Source organism: Chlamydotis macqueenii, chromosome 5, assembly GCF_036417535.1.
Source record: "Chlamydotis macqueenii isolate bChlMac1 chromosome 5, bChlMac1.mat, whole genome shotgun sequence".
Classification (NCBI taxonomy): Eukaryota; Metazoa; Chordata; class Aves; order Otidiformes; family Otididae; genus Chlamydotis; species Chlamydotis macqueenii.
This window is the reverse complement of record NC_141560.1, coordinates 19,987,272-20,005,504: the sequence shown is the minus strand read 5'-3', so window position 1 is coordinate 20,005,504 and position 18,233 is coordinate 19,987,272. Positions and strand designations below refer to the sequence as shown.

The following is an 18,233-nucleotide window of genomic DNA, read 5'->3' as shown; positions in this document are numbered from 1 at the left end:
GTACAGTAATTTAAAGTTTGTGGCTTTGAGTTGCAGTTAATAACTATTTAAAATTTTAGTATTCTTGCGCCTATCTTTATAATGTTTAAATATATTTTAATCTTACAGCTTTCTGCATTGACTCCTCCCGAAGTCTAACTAGCCAGTACCTGATCAGAGATCACATGGTGTTTCATTATAACAAAATCCTTTCAGCCAAAGGTAAAAATGTGCATATAAGAATGAACTTTCTACCCCAGATTTAGCTCATTCTTTCAGAACAGGCTTATATCAAGAGGGAATGAATAGATTGGTAGGAAGGGTAGTTTTCTTCTTTTTTCATACTCAGGCTGATGTCAGCCAGGAGATACAGCTGCTACTTAATAATACGTTTGTATTATTAGAATGGGAAGTCTTGTATGAAAACATCTTCCTTAAGTGCTACCAAAGATACTACTTTAATTTGAAGAGTACTTTATGTTGTATTCTTTTCATTCTGCTTTTGATGAAATAATGAATTATGAAATAATATGCTGAACTGAAAATCAAGGAGATTGTCACAATAGTGAGAATACAGAATTTATTTTAGGAAAGAGTGCAGAACATTTTCAGTTAAACTCACACCACTGTGTCTTGTCTTTTTTTCTTTTTTTTAATTTAAAAATGTTTGTTATCTTTTGTTCAAATTTCAATCAATGGCACTAGGTAGTTTTAAGGACTTTGAAAATTCCCCCATGTGTTTGCAAATGAGAAAATCCTGTTGCTAATCTGTATTACTGAGCACTAAATATGCATATGATTAATGTTAGAAAGTACTTACATTTATCAAAAGACAAATATTACGAAATCTGGAACTTAAAAGTCTATTGAACTTGTGCATATTTGTATGTTTCTTAATTGTGATGAGATCCTGATCAAAATTTTTTCAGATTTACAAAAGTGTGTTTACTCCAGTCTGAAATGTCAATACCCTGTTGTCAGTGCTATAATTGAAAACAAACTGTATTACAGCCGAAGTTATTTTTTTAATGGTCATATAAGGAGTATGAAGTACTGTGTTTAAAAAGTTAATATCGTGCACAGAGCTGAGAAAAGTCTGTAGGCAGTTGTGAATGTTGTTTAGGGTTCACAGCCTATTTTCATTCTTCATGGCGTAAACTTGTCTTGGGGATTTCAGTCCTACAGATGTTAATGCTAGGAGTTAGCAGGATGTCCTTAGTATTTAAATTAAATGCATAAAAGTTCGCAGGTTATGGGTTATGAGAGAAATGTTTTTTTAATATCTCCCAAAACATTGTACACTCTTTTTCTAGGTATTTTCAGAAATAGAGTTTTGGAGGTGGTTCTGCTGATTCTGTTCATCATCCCTCTTTTTCTTAATGTCTGCTTTAAAGAGAGATACACTTTGGATTTTTCCAGAGTCTATGCTCTCAAATATACTGTAATCTCTCTACTGAGTAACATACTCAGTATCGTCAGGTGTGTAGTTAAATGCCATCAGCACAAAGTGTATAGAAACTTTTTGTAAGGATTCTTCATTTAAATTATGATTCTTCCTTCAAATATATATTTTACTTTAACATCTTTAACTTGAAAATTCTCTGACTATATTAATATCAATCTAATACTTTAAATACACAGTAACTAGCATATTTTAAAATAGAGAAAAGTTGCTATGTTCTGATTAAATTAGTCTTTGTTCTGTGTGGTTTTATTGCTACATTTTTTCTAGCCACCACAAATACTAAGTAAATATTTAATCACTCACATTTAATTTTTTCTTCTTTTCAGCAGCTGTAGATTGTTCAGTGCCCAAAAGTAGGTTGACCAGCATCAAACGTAAGTATTTGTGATACATTAATTCTGCAAAAGCATCTGTAAAACTAACATACAAAAAAAAGAGCCAGAGGAATAGAAGCATTAATAAAGCATTAATGTGTCTGCTTGTTTCATCAGCTTTTCATATACTGCTCCAGCTATTTGTAAGAATCTGTAGTGAAAGGTTCTCATGCTAGTGAGATAGACCTAGTCTGTTAGTGATCAGTTGTGCTTAGGATCACAATTTTTTTTTTTTTAGGATTATTTTCATCCACACAGTTAATGGAGCACATGAGGAGAATGTCAGCATTTTCTCTCTCCTTTCTTCTAATATGATGTGGGCTTGAAGTTTCAAGAAGAGAACTTACTAGCGCAAGGTCAAGAGGAATTTAGGGAATGTGGGCATCTGGGGACTAGGACTGAAACTTCTTGTTCAGTTTTGCAGAAAACAGAGCCAGTTACAAGTGCACAGCCCCACAGCCTGGATTAAACTGCTGTTACTTTTTCTGGGAGTTGTCTCATTTCTTAACACTATTTAAAGATTTCAGTACTGTAGCCTTACTTCATAGTGTGAGCTGAAGAGCAATGCTTTCAAATCATTGATTTATTGAATACAAAATGAAGTGTATTCTCAAAGGGGATGAATAGCAGCTGTTTGGTAAAATAACAAAGGTGTATTTCTGTTACCTGTCTTTTTCACTAATGGAATTAGAGGAAGTTCTTTTTTTTCCAATTCAATATTTACTTACAACTGCTGAGGTACTGGAAAAATTTAAAGTATTCTTTTAGGATGGAAAGATAATCTTCTGAGGACAGAATACTTTGTGGTTAGTCTCAAATCCAGTCAAACCATAGTGATATTGTCTTGTAAAATGATCAGAGTAACTAGAGCTGATGCAGGAAATCAGTCATCCTTTTGGCAGAAAGACTCAATTTCATTAGAATTTTTTTCAGTATTTCTCCATAATGGGTTGAGACTGAATTAAGCAAGAAGCTACATCGGGATGAGGGATGCTCTATGTGAGCTTGCCTTTTCTTGCTTTCAAAAGGTGCAGCATAAGCAGCAACAGCATTGCTCTAGAGTCCGCAGATTGCAGTAGGAATTTCAGATCACCTGTTCTGCAGAGTCTTCTTTCTTGTGCTCCAGCTCTACCAGGATTTGCTTTGAAACAAGCATGAAAATACAGAGTTGGAGTAAGAAGAAAGTTTATACCTATGTGTTTTGTAATAAAACCCTCATTTTCTTTCTGCATCTGCTAGAATCTTTCTTAGGTTCCCTAATTAACAATTATTCTTCCATACCTTTCCAGATCTTGGATCTTTCTCAACACTAACAAAGGCCCTTCTATTTTGGAGTCTGCTGTCTTTACAGATAAAATGTTTCTGAGCTGATAGCTTGTGTGTTTCACAGCAGAATGAGTTTCCCTGAATAATAAGTTCATTTTGGGAGACAGTGCCAGTGCCTTAACCTTAACAGATAATTGTCATGATGCTAGCAGGTGTGCTCTGGAGTGAGGAATTTTCCATTTCAGATAACAGGGTTTTGTGCAATATGTTTCTCTTTCAGTTCATCTTACTCAGGCCGGTGTCTGACTATTCTCTCTGTGACTAGGGCAGAGTTACACATTTATCTCCTGTACAGGGTGTGACGGAAACATTTAACCTTTGTTGCTGCTTTTGTTTTTACCCATCTGTTTGATAAAATTGGTACACTAAATCCTTGCTAAATTGCTCTTTCACCTATTTTCAAATGGAGCTGGAAAAGCTGCTGCTGTGTTTTATCTTACTAGAACATGCATACAACCAACACAGCCCTAGATGTTTCCTATTCAGAAAGGAAAAAATGTAAAGCTCAGGGGAAAAAAAATAAAGCCTTTATTTACAAAAAAAAGCTTGCTCAGTTTACCTACTGTTATTCTAGCCTAAGACTTGGGAGTGCTAATTGTTATGTAGTTGAAATGTATTATATTCCCAAAATAGAGCTAGCTCATAAAGTCAAGCTGAGGATCATAGCTCAAGGATCAAGATTTTCGTCAGTAGCGCAGGATTCATTTGGAAGAAATGTTGGACTTCTCGGTCTCCCAGAGCTGTGTATCCAGTGTGGTTAGAGCTTTTTATCCTTAGATTTCACTAAGTTCTAAAATACGGTTTGCTTGCTTGACGTTCTGCAGTAAGAGGAACTGTGCAATTATAAAGTGACAGCAAATTTGCCATTTTAAATAAAATCTGTCCAACAAAACATAAATAATGTTGAATTTTTTTCCCTAAAAGTGGCTTCTCAAGACAGTGTTATATTTGTGCCCCAGCTTTCAGATTTTACGTTGTGAGGTGCTTCATGCTCTGTAACAAAAATGAGAGTGCTGAGTGAAAGACAGAAAGCAAAGTAATAAAGCAAACTTATGTAAACACTATCTTTTTATTAGCATATTCCTCAATGTAGAGTTTTTACTTTGCAATGCTGAAAAATGTTCCCAACTACATTTTCATCTTAAATTGTCCACATAAAATGCTACAAACATTTATTTTTCTTAGTAGAAGATTCTGATTTTTTTTTTTTTTTGCAAGAGCAAGGGAAGTGTCTCAACATCTGGTTTCACTGGAGTTCAGCACTTGTCCCAGACACAGGGTAAAAATTATATAGTTTCCTTGCTCATTCTTTTTACCCTTTCCAAAGAGGTTCTTGTACCCAATAGAGATGAGAGACACTGGTTCACAGATTTCTTATCTAGTGATTTCTCTTCAACAGCTCAGTCTCTATACATTATCATTTCTCCTAATGTTTTGGAAGCTCAATTTCTGTCACACATCTGCCTTCCTGGAATCGCAGAAATGTTGGTTGTAAGGAATCTTTGGAGGTCATTTAGCCCTCCTTGAGCTTCCCACTCAACATGGGACTTCTGCCAACACTAGGTCGGTCAGCCAAGTCTTGGAAACCTCCAGGGATGGTGATTCTGCAACCTGAGTAACCTGTTCCAATGTCGCAATATCTGCATAGCTAAAAGACTTTTTTCCAGATGTCAAATGCAAACAGGATTAGAACTGAATTTACTTGAAAGTGTTTATCCTGATAATTTAATTTTTTAAAAGGCAAATTTTGGATGGTGGAATATACAGGGTTTAGATGCTGTAGTTGAAATTGCTGTTTCATGATGGTCAATGGCAAAAGTGTCTCAACTCCAACAGGTCCAGGATTTTTCTGTATGTGTTTGTATCAGATACTTAAGATTGTGCTTTCTTAATAAAAATCTTTGAGGATTGATATCTGTGCTCCATGTGTGCATGTAATTGATATTTTTTTTCTGACCTACTTGCTTCATATGTTTTGTCACCTGAGATCACTTTATAAACAGATAAGAAACTCTGCCACACAGGCTGAAATTTGTGCAGAGTTACCAAAGAGATAATTCCATGGGGCACATCTACTTTCGAATTCTTCATTATAAGTCTCAGTACCTTCAAGGTATTTAAGTTAAGGCTATTCAGGCATCCCTTGTCCACTATCTGCACTATTCTTATAAAACTCTAGATGTTTAGAATTAAAGTGAAAATCATTTCAATTTATTTCATACCTAAAATTAGAGTGGCTGGGGTTTTTTTTGTACTGTTCTATGCATTGTTCATCAAGAACTACAGATTTCTGTACTGAAGTAATAGTGCAACCAAGCATTACGTGTTCAGGTGTTAAGGTATCATTTGTAGTGTCTCTGGCAATCCACTGGAAAATAGTTTTTCTTCCTCTGTCTTTTATGAAACAGATTACGTGGAGATGACAGTTAGTAGCTCGGGCAGTAAGAGTATTGAAAATGTACTGAGGAATAAAGTAAGGGAAGAGGATTTTTAGAATATTTTCAAACCAGTTCATTTTTCGTGCTGGAAATGGGACACACAATTTGTCCAGGCACAGTTGCAACATCAATATGACTGAGTATTAGGGGAATGTCTATAGTCAAGGGGTTTACAGCTTTATTCTTCAAATAGTTCTATGCCTCTCATTGCCTCAACTGAAGCATATTATTACTTTTTTTTTCCTTTATATTCCTTTTTTTATTACCTATTGCATCCCAAATAAGGATTCTGTTCCCCTCTATTTCAAAAGAGATTTGGGAAGGGGGGTAAATTTTCAGTTTGAAATGCTAAGATTTATTAATAGCATAGAGTTGCAAAACAGAATTCCTGCAGATAGTGTTAAAAAGCATCCCCTGAAAATGTGCTTCATGTGCTGCTAAAATAGCAGGTGAGTATTTCCCTTTGGGGTTGTTGCCATGAATCAGTCATTAGTGTTTAAGAATTGAACACGATACTGTAGTTGGCATTCTCCCTGGCCAACTGAATGTGTTCTGTCCTTTAAGTGGATTTAGTTTCCACTGTTCTTTTCCTGGTATCTTAGCTGGCAGCAAAACAGGCAAGCTGCCATGCTGCTGGGCTAGCAGTGAGCGTGTTCCTGTGTATTAGATCAGCCTTCTTGACTTAAAATAGTTGTTAAAATGTGAAACTTCTTGAAATGTGAAACTTCTATGTTCAGAATTAGTCCAAGCATGTTGATTGATACCGGTGGCCATTAGAAGTCTGTGGTTGTGGAATTTGTGCCAGAAAAATTGACAAAAGCTATGCCAAGTAAGACAGCTGCTGCTACACATGCCGTTTCTAACAGTACTAACTTTTCAACCCATATGTTTAGAGGTTTTTCCACAAGGCATATTGATAGTACAGCCTGAACCCAGTGATTAGTGTGCTCGGGAATGCAGGTCTCTTTGATACCGAGGGCAGGAGGGGAAGAAGGATTTTTAAAAAGTATTCTGAGAAGTTACCCACCAGAAATGTGTTTTAGCCTGATGGAACTTGAATACTTGGGGGAGGGGGTGAGAGATGGGGAGAGACATCAATGCAAACAGATGAGTAAGGTTGTTTTTCTACTTTTAGGTGTTTTAGGTTCAAGTAGAAATATCAAGAAATATATGTTCTTAGATAATTCTGTATTTAAATTTTAATTTTTCATGTTATCGCATATTTTACATTATAGCTGTCTACCCTTTATTCTATGAAAAGAAGCAATCTATGAAAAGCTGTCTTACATATTTTGTTGTTGCTGTGTTTTACAGGAAGCTTTCACAACATCTCCCTATCTTTGATTCTTAAATTTTCTGTTGAGTCTTGTCCTTATGTATGCATTTCTGAAAATGAAAGTTAGAAGCACCTAATGCAAGTTCTTTAAAGTCAAACATTCAGCTAATTCTAGCATGTATGTTTTCAGAGTTCAAGTAGGTCTTCAGAAAGATATTCTATATTTGTCAAATCTGAATTTTTGGAGAGCAGGAAAAGCCACTGTGTGAAAAAAATCTTTATGAACCTGTACTTCTAACTGTAGTAGTTTTACTTTCTTTTTTGTAGTAGTTACTTACTTTAAAGTTTCTTCTACAGAAAGGTTTTCTGTTTTTATGAGAAGTAATTCATTTTAGATATATATTCAGTGCATCAAAAATACATTTTTCACAGGGTTTGTAGTTGCAAAAGTTATTAGATCATTTAGTCACCACGAGTTAAGCAGACCAAAAATTAGATTCAGTTGTACTAATATATTAAATAAGGCACATAAACAAGAAAGGCCTGCAGTTATGACTTGTAAAAGTCTTGAAACAGAGAAAGCATAATTTCCTTTTGTAGTTGTTTCAGTCATCATTATTATTGAAAATGTGTCCCTGTTTTTTAATTGAATTTACCCAGCTTTACCATCTGTCTGCTGTGATGGGTTGTTGTTTTTATATCATTTTCCACTATTACTGATGATCAGAAAATAGCTATAGCATACCAGAGAACAGGAATAAAATTATACTTTCCACTTGTTCTCAGCATTAGCTCAGTACAGTATGTATAAATTGTCCTTGGGGGTTGCTTCAGTGGTACCCTGACACAAAATCCACTGTCCAAGCACACCTAGAAGCCAGATGGACCTCTCTCTAGGGTACATGAATGGAGGTTTACCTGAGCAGGCTGAGAAATTTTCTTCAGCGTTGGTGCAGCATTTCACAATTTCCGTAGTAGGCTGTGCACAGGCTGCTGTATTCTTCATACGGCTGACAGAAGAATCTACAAGATGTCTATTGGAGGACCCCGTATGAGGATCAGAGGTGGATGGATTTGCTGTACTTCTAGCCTCTCCTGGAATTCCTCTGAAGGATTCATGTCTCACTGTTAGGCTTTATTTACAAGCTTTAGCAATGGCCAGATTGTGCCATTAGTAGCTTTGCCAAGCAGTATCACATTTCTGAAGTACATACCCTGATACAAACATTACTTTCTATTTGATACAAGCAAGCCTGTAGTATCAAGCCCCTAATAAATCCTCTGTCACCTTTTTTATGGTGATTCCTCCCTTATTTGATGAAACAGTGCTACTGATAATGGATGTGAAGGAGAACTGTGTTATCTCTTACAGTTGTGAAAATTAAAATTTCTGTGTTAAAAAATCTAGGTTTAAACTTATGAGAAACCCGAACTTCACACCCAATAGCAAAATTCAGTTTGCATTTGATGAGATCTCACCCCCGGTGCTTAAATCATGGTGTACTGGGGATTTGTGTAGAGCTAGGAAGCTGATAATAAAAATTCTTACAGAATGAAGAGCTTGTTTGCAGAAGTAATAGAACCAACTGATATGCTAAACACTTCCATTATGCTCACTGTGGACACTTCAGGCTCAACAGAAATGAGGTTGATGTTTGCATTGTTTATCTAAGATAATTCATAAGGAAAATAATAACCAGAACTGTGTTACTGCAAAAATAGCTGATATAAAAACACAGTGGAGAAATGCTCAGTGTTGGACAAGTCTTTTGAGATACGTTGTTCTGCAAGCTGAACTCAATTTAAATCTAACTTGGTATCTCATTGTCTACCATGGACTATTTACATCAGAAATGAAATAACTTGAAAGTTAACTGCCAGTTGTACTGTGATGTGGCATATGATCAATCTAGAGGTTGGAAATTCACAGCAAAGGACAACCACTGACATTCCAAACCGTACTCTCCTTACAAGCGCAGAGCTTTCAAGCTGCTTAGGAGTGCAGATGTTATGATTATTTTGTTTCTTCCAGGTTTATGACATTGGTTTTATAACTCTAAACATGTGTCTAGAAATACTGCTGCAGCCTAGGCTTAAGGAAAAAAGAATCAAGCCTATAGAGGGAGTATTTTAACAGGGAAATATAACGATGTAATCTCTGCTTTGGAAGTGTGGTGTACTCTTTGCAAAACGGATACTTTTCTATGCGAAAGTGTTACTTCTATGACAGATTGGTCAGCGTTTTATAGGTAGCTCTTTATGGAGAATGCTACAGTTTAACTTCTAAAATTTATGATCTTTCTTGTGCTGCTTCTCATTGCCAACAGAATTAAGAGAACAGATTCTTGGGTGGGTGCAATAAGTTATGGAATTTAGTTTCACAGACTCCAAATTTATTTGATATACAAAAATCACTCCTTTGTTTATATTCTAATACATTTTCTCTTTAATACACTGTAAATCTTTGTGGTGGTTTTGAACACAGCAGTTCATGAGTTATAATTAATCTCAAAGTCTCTGATAAAGCTTTAAAAGGGACTCATGTTATTTGGATCTATAGACTGTATTTTTTTATTCTTAAACATTTCATTTTCCCTTTTTAAATAGATTTTAAAACCTAGTGGTTTTCTTTTTTCTTTTATATGTCACAAGGTACTTATTGTCTTCAACTTTTCCTATATTTGACTCTACAAATTTGATATATTTCTTGAGGCAATGTGCAGTAAAAGCCACTTGCAGTTAAATTATTAAGTATCTGTGAAGAAATGCAGTTGATATTTACTTCCCCCTAGTCTATGACAATATGCCAAGGGCACTCTTGTCAAATTCAGTTTATTCACCTCACTGAAAACTAAAGAAGCTATATCTGTGATTGATTTGAAGCAGCAGGTATCTTGAACAGTGAGCAACATTTCCAATTAACAGATCAATCTCCCTTTTGAAACTGCATGTTTCTTCCTGAGTGCTCGTCTCATTTTTTCTGTGTTTAATATATTCAGAGCTGAAGAACAAGTGGTTATGTACAGCAGCCTTAAGTATCATCAGAACCCATTAATTGTAATATTACTTGTAATTAATGCCTCAAAGGTTCGGGCCATTTGTAAGATACCGTTTTCTGTCTGGCTAAAGCTGAACAGAAAGACTGGGTTCTCCATTCCCTGCCTGGGGAAAGGACGTGTGAAGTAAGGGGAGGTAGGTTGGCAGTACGCGTGTTCTTGTGTCTGTACCCTTGTCTGCGTTGCTTACTGACTGCCTCAGGGCTATCCTAACTTGCATCTAGCTGTCTGTTTACATCTGTATTAATGCTATTCAAGAAGGATTTCTTTATCTCTTGATTTGCTGGTTTCACAGTTCCTAGCTTTTACAGCAAACCTAGCCTGAAAATTTCCTAATTTGGCAAGAAGATGTGTACACTGCTGGGATTTTTTACCATTCTGTTTTGCATACGTCTGCTCTGCCTTTTAGTACACATTAGTGACTTTATAGCTTTTGGAACGCACTTAATGGATTAGCTGAGCTAAGCTCACCATATGACTGGTGTGAGGCAAAGACTTTACATTTCCCATGCAGGTGACAGTAGTCTCAGTGGGTCATTCTGGCAACCAAAGATAGCCTGAGCATCCTGGCAGTCTTACTCTTCTTTCTTTACTGATGGGCACAAGCCGTGCTTTGGCTGAGAAGAGTCATAGCACACAGTCGTGGACTTGTAGTACTTGGCTTTTATAGCTTTAAACTCTAGTAGTAAAGGCAGAGTCTGTCCATGTATGTTAAATCTCAGACTTTATCCTGTAAAGAGCAGAATAAGGATAACATGAGAACTCAGTTTTGCAATAATATTCACACTGCTTTGCGCTTTGCCCAAAATTTCTGTTTCAGGCACCTACTCACACATACAAAATGAGACAGTTGTACTTCTGTATAATTTTCATCTTTGCTTTGTAGAGCTCTCATTCATTCATTGTTTCCCTAGATATTTCTTCAACACTGATTTCAGCCATCACCATTTTACCTAGCAGTAGGCGTGACTTTGGTTTTTACAGATTCCATGCATGTGCACACACAGACACGCTCTGTTGGCCCAGCATGACTCATTATTTCTATTAAACATATAAAACTTCTGACCTGTAGCTAACGTTTGAGTGCTCATCTGTAATTTTTAAGACAAACACAATTAGAAATAATAGTAATTTAGAATAGCCACATAATAATAGTTTAGTGTAGGAAAAAAAATATTGAGTTTTAATGATTTAATGGTGCAGTGTATTTTTTCCTTCTATTACAAGGCATATTTTTAATTCAGAGTTGTACAATTTAACATATTTTAACTTCAGCTAATATTTTTCCATTAATAAAAGCAACTTTGTATTTTAAGTATTCTAATAGAATATGTTGAATGAATCAGCAGCTGTAAAATAAATTACTTTGTATTTTACATATCAATTGTAAGAACTGAAAGAAAAATAGGGATTTCCCTGAGGAATGAGAAGAAGGGGTTTGCATCTGAAAGGATCATTTCTAGTTTAAAAGCAGGCTAAAGTGTTTAATAAAATGAATACAAGTACCTAAATAATTCCTAGATATTAACATGTCTGTAGGGTTAATGCACACAGATGAATGTACTTTAAAGGTTGATTAAATGTCCTCAGATTGCTGTAGTTCTCAGCTGTCTAGAAGAATGTACCACACCAATCCACAAAGTTATTTACATTTGCATGCGTTAAGTATAGTGATGTGTGTGACCAGAGTATGATATAAATACATTATGAAGCCGAAGAAGAAATCCGCAAAGGCCTTTCTGTCTGTGAGTCTGTATCAAGCAAACCATTCGTACACTTGGATCTGTGTTAAGTGCATGAGAAATTCAAGAGTTAAACGAGGTTTCATTGTGTATACAGCCTTCAAAACTGTGCTCGCTTAAATAAATTCTTCTTTCTCATTTGGAAATGAAATTATTAATGTTTTTCGTCAGCCTCATTTGGATTTTTCAACTTTGTGAACTTCATCCGTGGCACTTAGGTGCTCACCATTTACTGTGGGCTGTATTACGCAAGATGTCAGATGTAGGTGACTGAAAGCAAACTCGAACACAGAAGATTTACCCATCTTTCAGGCTCCTCTCTTTTCTGATGGCAGGTATACCTCACGCATCTTCTGTGCTGCATGGACACTGTGAACAAGGTCCTGGACTGCAGACCAGTGTAGACTGATAACCATTTCCCCTCCTGATCTGACAGTGGCCCTTTCACAGTGTTTGCCTTCATTTTTAACGTTCTTGATATGAACATGCTTGTTTTGCCATGGATTTCTGTATTTGGGAGACTACTCACTATTTTTCCATGGTGTGAGTATGGATTTTTGTCATAGTTTAGCCCTGCTACTAACAGTAAACACATTCTTTTGCTGAAATACTGGATGAGAGGACAGTCAAAGGAGTCTTTAAAAAATTGAGAGCAAACTTGTGAGTTTTTGAGCAGAGTGCTGTGTTAACAATACTGGTCTTGGAAGTCCTACATAGTGGTGAATTAGTTGTGAGGCAGAAATACTTCAGGGAAGCAAAGGTGCAGCTTCAGCTAAGATACCGCTTCAGCTACCAGCATACTCTTAATATTTTTCTTCTAAGAATTAAGGTAATTTCTTGTAATGGCTGTGTGTTGGAAGTGGAACGTATCTCAATAGTCTGACTTTGCTGAGCAATTGTAAACCCCTATGACATTTTCAAATCACTTAGGACAAAAAAAAAGAATACTATTTCCTTTCCGATCTGACAAACTTTGTCTCTTTCCTAAGTTGCTGACCAGCAAAGAAGAGAGAAACTGAAAAAGAAGATAGCCAGGTGTGAAGAGGAAATGAGTATGGGTAAAATTGCCTCACGAGCCAGCTCAAGAGAGAGTGAAAGGCTGCTGCCATCCTCTTTTGGAAAGGTAGAACTTTTAATTTTGTTTAGTAGATATCATAGTCTACTTGCCTCCCATAAAAACAGCTGATCACTGCTGTGCAGCAGCTCTAGAGGGAGGGCTGGCATAATTAATACAGCAGAAAACAGACAAGGATCTTCCTAATCTGTGTCCAATGCACATCTCAGCCTTCTGACAAAGGTGGTAGATACCTATATGAAGTGCTTGTGGTAAATCCAAGCTCTAGTTACCCATGAATTCTCTCACTTTTATCTCAGCTGAAATTCCCATATCCTCTCTGTCATTCCAGAACTTTCTACCATTTCCTAAGGCAGAACTCTAGTTACCACTAACCTTCCTAGGAGAAGAATTGAGAATCTTCTATTTTTCTTCTGTATCATGGAAGCTCTACTTTGGAAATACATTTCATGTCTAGCCTTAATACTACATGCTCAAATTGCAGTTATTGAAAATGAAAATAGTACTTAAGCTGTCAAAATAAGTGCTTTTATGTCTATACATAGGTTCACTTATTTTGGCTGACATTTCATCTAGATATGTGGTGTGTATTTCCAGATAATAAATAAATAGCCTAATAAATTACATTCTCTTGTCATCACTGTAAAGGAGCAGTTGCAACTTAAAGCAGAATGATGTTTTAACTCTGTTGATTTTAACAGAAAATGCATCATATCTTGTTTAAATATCTGTAGAGCTGGAGAACATTTCCAAATAGTACAGAAAACTCACCACTAGTTTCTTTCTGTGACTGGTTTTTGCAGCAGTCAGTTTGAGTGTGACCTTATTGCAGTGCAGAGAAATAATGCTTTGAAATTCGGTATATGGCTCTTAGTCATGGATAAAAGCACAGGCATGCATAAGAAAAGGGAGGAAATGTCGTATTTAAAATCCAAATTTTGTTTTTTAATAATACTGGTTTTGTCCTTCTATGTTATCTTCTGCAGACTATGGGCAGGAGAAGTTCCTTAAATTATTTCATCGTGAAACCAAGTCGTGTGCTCTAAAATTTATCTCTAATCACTATATAAATTCACAGTTTTAAAATAAAAGGATACACTTGGGGTCTTTCGTATAGCATTACAACAGACTGTCACTTTTCTTCTTTGTTTTAATCTTTTGCAGAACAAGGTCTTTCTAAAGTAATATCTGTCCCATTTCTTCTAGTTACTTACAGGTGCCTTCCCACCAACGTTTGTCTTGGAAGTGTAGTCTGTGTCATGCCAACAGAAACTGCAGCTTTCCTTGGGTTTGCTAGCCTCAGGGTGTAACTCAAGAAACTGTCTGAGTCTGAATTTCAACTTATCAACTGAAAAGTGTATTTTAGAAAGTGATGTTGGGACACTTTCTAAATTAATGTTTAACCACACATAAAAAGTAATTTTTTTTATATAATACTTTTTTCGCCTCTAGGTTTTTTTTTTTTTTAACTTTACAAGTGCAAGGACTAATCTTCGCTAAAACACTGTTGGGCACTATGTTAATCAAATCATTGATTGCTGAACTTACAATATATGTTTCACTGTAGTATAAACAAGAGCACCAGTGAGTTAGTAAGAAGTTAAAATCTGTCAGGGAGCATTCTGGAAGAAGGGTAGGCAGTGAAGGCAATTGAGCTGTCATATTTTTGTGCTAAAAATTAAGCCCTGTTGAAACTTTACTTCATTTGCCAAAATATACATTGATTTCCTGTGCTTGTTTGTACACCAAGGGAGGGTTCTTCTACTTCAACAATTAGATGTCCTCTAATGCGCTGTGAGGATGAGTTAGCCATTCTAATGGTATTTCTCTGGCCATCAGGATGTATCAATAGGTGACAGCTGGAAAACAGATTCTAAGGATGCCTGTTAAAGCATATGATAATGTAGAGAATTTTTACCACACAATAATCATATTATTGCTGTCACTGTTGCCATTAGGAAAAAGCTGATTATACATCCTCTATTTGTGGAACTGCTCCAAAAATTGGTTTGTTGAGTTAGGATATTCCTGGTTTGGGATGAGATTCAGCAGAAATTTGAAGCAGTCAAACTTGGAACACTCCAGGTTTCCAAGGAGGTAATAGCAAGAGTAGAATGTGGTCCTGTGCTTAGTAGCATCTTACAACATTACAGGAGGAATGTAAGAATAAAAGACAAGTAGAATTCTCCTGGCCTTGCCACTTTTACATTTAAATGTAAGAATACGAAAGTTAAATAAATTACTTTCATAATGTGTGATTTCTTGCCTAATAAAATGTGGCTCTTGTAAAATGTATATCAATTTAAGAGTAACATACATACATTTATATGTTTATAAAAATGTAATAAACCTTGTAACTCTGACAAGGTCAGTGTCTGACTAGATTATAGGCTATATGCATGCTAACCAGCTTTGATGCATGCATCTAACTTTCTATTTTCAAAAGGCTTCATTCCTTAGTATCCACTTTTTATGCATTCTGGTAAGTCTGGTGCCTTTATTTCATCATTTTCATTTTTCACACAGCTGCATTTATTATTATTCAATGCTGCAGTAGAGCAAACTTTTCAATTGAGAATATGAAAAAGGTAAAAATAATTCCTCTAAATCATACAATACATGTTATACATTTCTTAAAACCTCTGTGATTTAGTCAGTGTATTTTATTATACACCGAGCTGACTATGAAACTGAATACCTATAATGTGTCTTGAACCTGACTGGCCTGCTCTTTGACAAGGGTTTAAATGCACAAGAACAGGCCATTCTTTATCTGTTATATCTAGTTATGAATGTAAAGTTACTGGAATGTGAGAATCTGCTATGATATGTAATGAACTGAGAAAGTTATTTCTGTTGTGGTTACCTAGATGTCAATACTGATGTTTTTAAATAATCAGTGATTTTAATCAAAGAGAGTATTTTGATCACAGAAATGAAAGGATTCCACCTAGAGCCATGGGTTAAGATGTTATAGAAGTTTATGATGCATCATGCACTTCTCTACTTTTAGCAGAAGACCTAAGTGAGGTGCTAAGGAATAGGCTTATTTTGAAATGGCACAACAGAGCAATCTTTGGATGGGGTCACTAGCAACTGGATTACTTCAAGGACAGTAGTTTATCTCTCGCAGTCAAGCAGAGGGGCAGGGAAGGCATAAGATGTCCTGGGGACAGCTGTACTTTTATTCTGCTCCTCTCTTTCCATGTAACGCAGTAATGATGGTTGACACCATGTCTGAAAGTTAATGAAAATAGAATGATAAAATACGGATAGGAATGCCAAAAGGGCTGCTAACTTGTGTTTGTGTGTCTTTGTGAATATGTAATTTTTAAGCAAGTATTTAGAGACATGTCGACTGAAAAGCTTGAGGATGGATAAGCAGCACATTTGTTGATATCCACTTATTTATCTTTCATCAAATTACCTACGTGTACTCCTTCTTTAAGGAATTACTCTAAGTTTTCTCAGAATTGAAAAGGCTGTTTGACACAGTCTGGAAAATACAGTGATGTCAACACATAGAATGCCACTACCACGTAGTTTTTCCAACTGCAGCCAGGTATGGGAAGCTGTACCCTCATGAAATTTCTGGATTTTTAATTTTTATTTTTCTATACAAGGGTGAGTTTAGTTTTTAAACATTCATCTGAGTGATTCAGTGGGTCGAACTGCATGAAGCTCAGTATGACTTATCTCTGAAGCAAAAAAACCTGGCATTGAGCTGGCTATGAGTAAAATCTCTGATTTGAGCAATACTTGGTATTTCATACCCCATGTTCAGATAATCCTATTAATAAGCATTTCTGGCTACTAACGATTTTTTTTTTTTAAATAAATTAATCCATGCCACAAGTCAGTGCAAGGAAGGCTGCTCCATAGGAGGAAAAATTCTCTTTTAACCATTTGAAGTGTGGCTGCCATTGCCTTGCCATTTCAAGATCCCTTTCAGCCTGTTTTTTCAGACTTTTTTTGATTACTTAAGAATGACAATTCTGCTTGTGCATATGAAATACAGATTAGGAAACACCACTGTTTCTGATCTCTTGTTAATTTTATATGCAGCACACATATGGCTATGTGAATTGCCTACTCAAATGCTTTATATTTAAAGATTCATTATACTGTTATGTTATTAACAGTCTGAAGATGTATTGTGTTTGAATTAGTTCTGTCAGAATGAGAAATGTAAGTGACTAAAGAAAGCAGAAGAACCTTCTGAGCATGAAAGAAAGATCTTTTCAGTACAGATTTCCTTTCAGGCTTCATAGTGGCAATCACCTCTCATGCTGGTTGTTTGAATTAATACATTTCCATATTCACATTCAGTAATACCTCTTATTAATAACATCCCAATATTTGATGAAAGGAGGAACATACCACATAATACAACTGAAAACCACACACACACAAAAGGAAAGAATGTAACAGGAACATGGTTTTGAGTGAGAAAAATGGTTATTATTGATGCCAGTGTACAAAATTATTATATTCATACAGGTTTTATTTGTTCATTCTCCTGCCTTTCTCAGTTCTTAACTAATTATCAAAGAGTGTAATGAAATGAACAGATGACATACAAGGGAGTTATGAGAACAGCAGCTGTCAAGGCAGCTTGTGGCTTACTACAGGAGACCTTTGCTCTGGCTGAACAGCAGAGAGCAGGCACTCAGCCTCTACAGCAATATTAAAGTGGCTTATAAATTGAGCTGTCTCAGGTTAAAAGAATCAGACTCTAATTTATTACAAAATTGCAGCTTCTGTATTTTGACAGTGCAGTTCATAAAATGTCTCTCTGATCTCATTTTACGATGGTAGATGAATATTCTCTTGGAAGACCTTTTCATACAAGAACAAGTTAATTTCAAGATTTAAATTCATCTTGCTGTAACTTCAGTGACCCCAGTGAGAGGGGCCTTTGGACCTTTTATGTGAAAATAGATTTAGCAAGCTTTCTTTTCAAAGCTTAGTTTTTGTAAGGCATCTGACACCTCAGTGGTTTCGAGGTGAGAAGCTAACCTTTTAGAAAGTAAAAATACCTTAGAAATCTGGATTCTTTTTCTGTGTTACTTCTCTTGCCCATCAGATGACAGCCTTATACTTTGATCTGTTTTTACTGAACTTTCTCTTCCACAGGCTCCAGGAAGATTCAGAGGGCCTCTCTATACAAACTTGCTACAAGTAATATTCCATTTACCACAGTTTTGTGACTAACAGAATTGAAACATAAACATGTAATTTATGAAACCTTTTTAAGGGGTTTATTTTTGCTGAAATACATAATTGAGTAAATTTATAAATTTCAAAACAAATTACAGTTGGTTGAATCAACAGAATAGGTTCGTATCTTGGTAAGCAAGATAGGTGTCGAGATTCTTGACTTCAAATTATATTAGTTCTAGTTCTTGCAAATTTCCAAAGCTATGGCACTTTCCTGGAATATTTTTTTTTAATTGTATCTGAAGAATAGAGCTAAAAATCTTATGGTCAATGTATTGATGC

The 18,233-nt window shown here is 35.8% G+C and overlaps 1 protein-coding gene across 2 annotated transcripts in view; it reads left to right on the top strand.

Annotated features, from left to right (window-relative positions):
• The window catches only part of SPATA7 (spermatogenesis associated 7), a 42,633-nt gene that overhangs the window by 12,695 nt on the left and 11,705 nt on the right, over positions 1-18,233 (top strand). The window contains exons 3-5 of one of the 2 annotated variants that reach the window (XM_086749037.1): positions 109-201; positions 1,774-1,818; positions 12,646-12,779. In XM_086749037.1, coding sequence (XP_086605163.1) covers positions 109-201; positions 1,774-1,818; positions 12,646-12,779 — 272 coding nt within the window. Of the gene's footprint in view, positions 1-108; positions 202-1,770; positions 1,819-12,645; positions 12,780-18,233 lie in introns of both variants that reach the window. The other variant, XM_086749035.1, reaches the window with a different exon arrangement.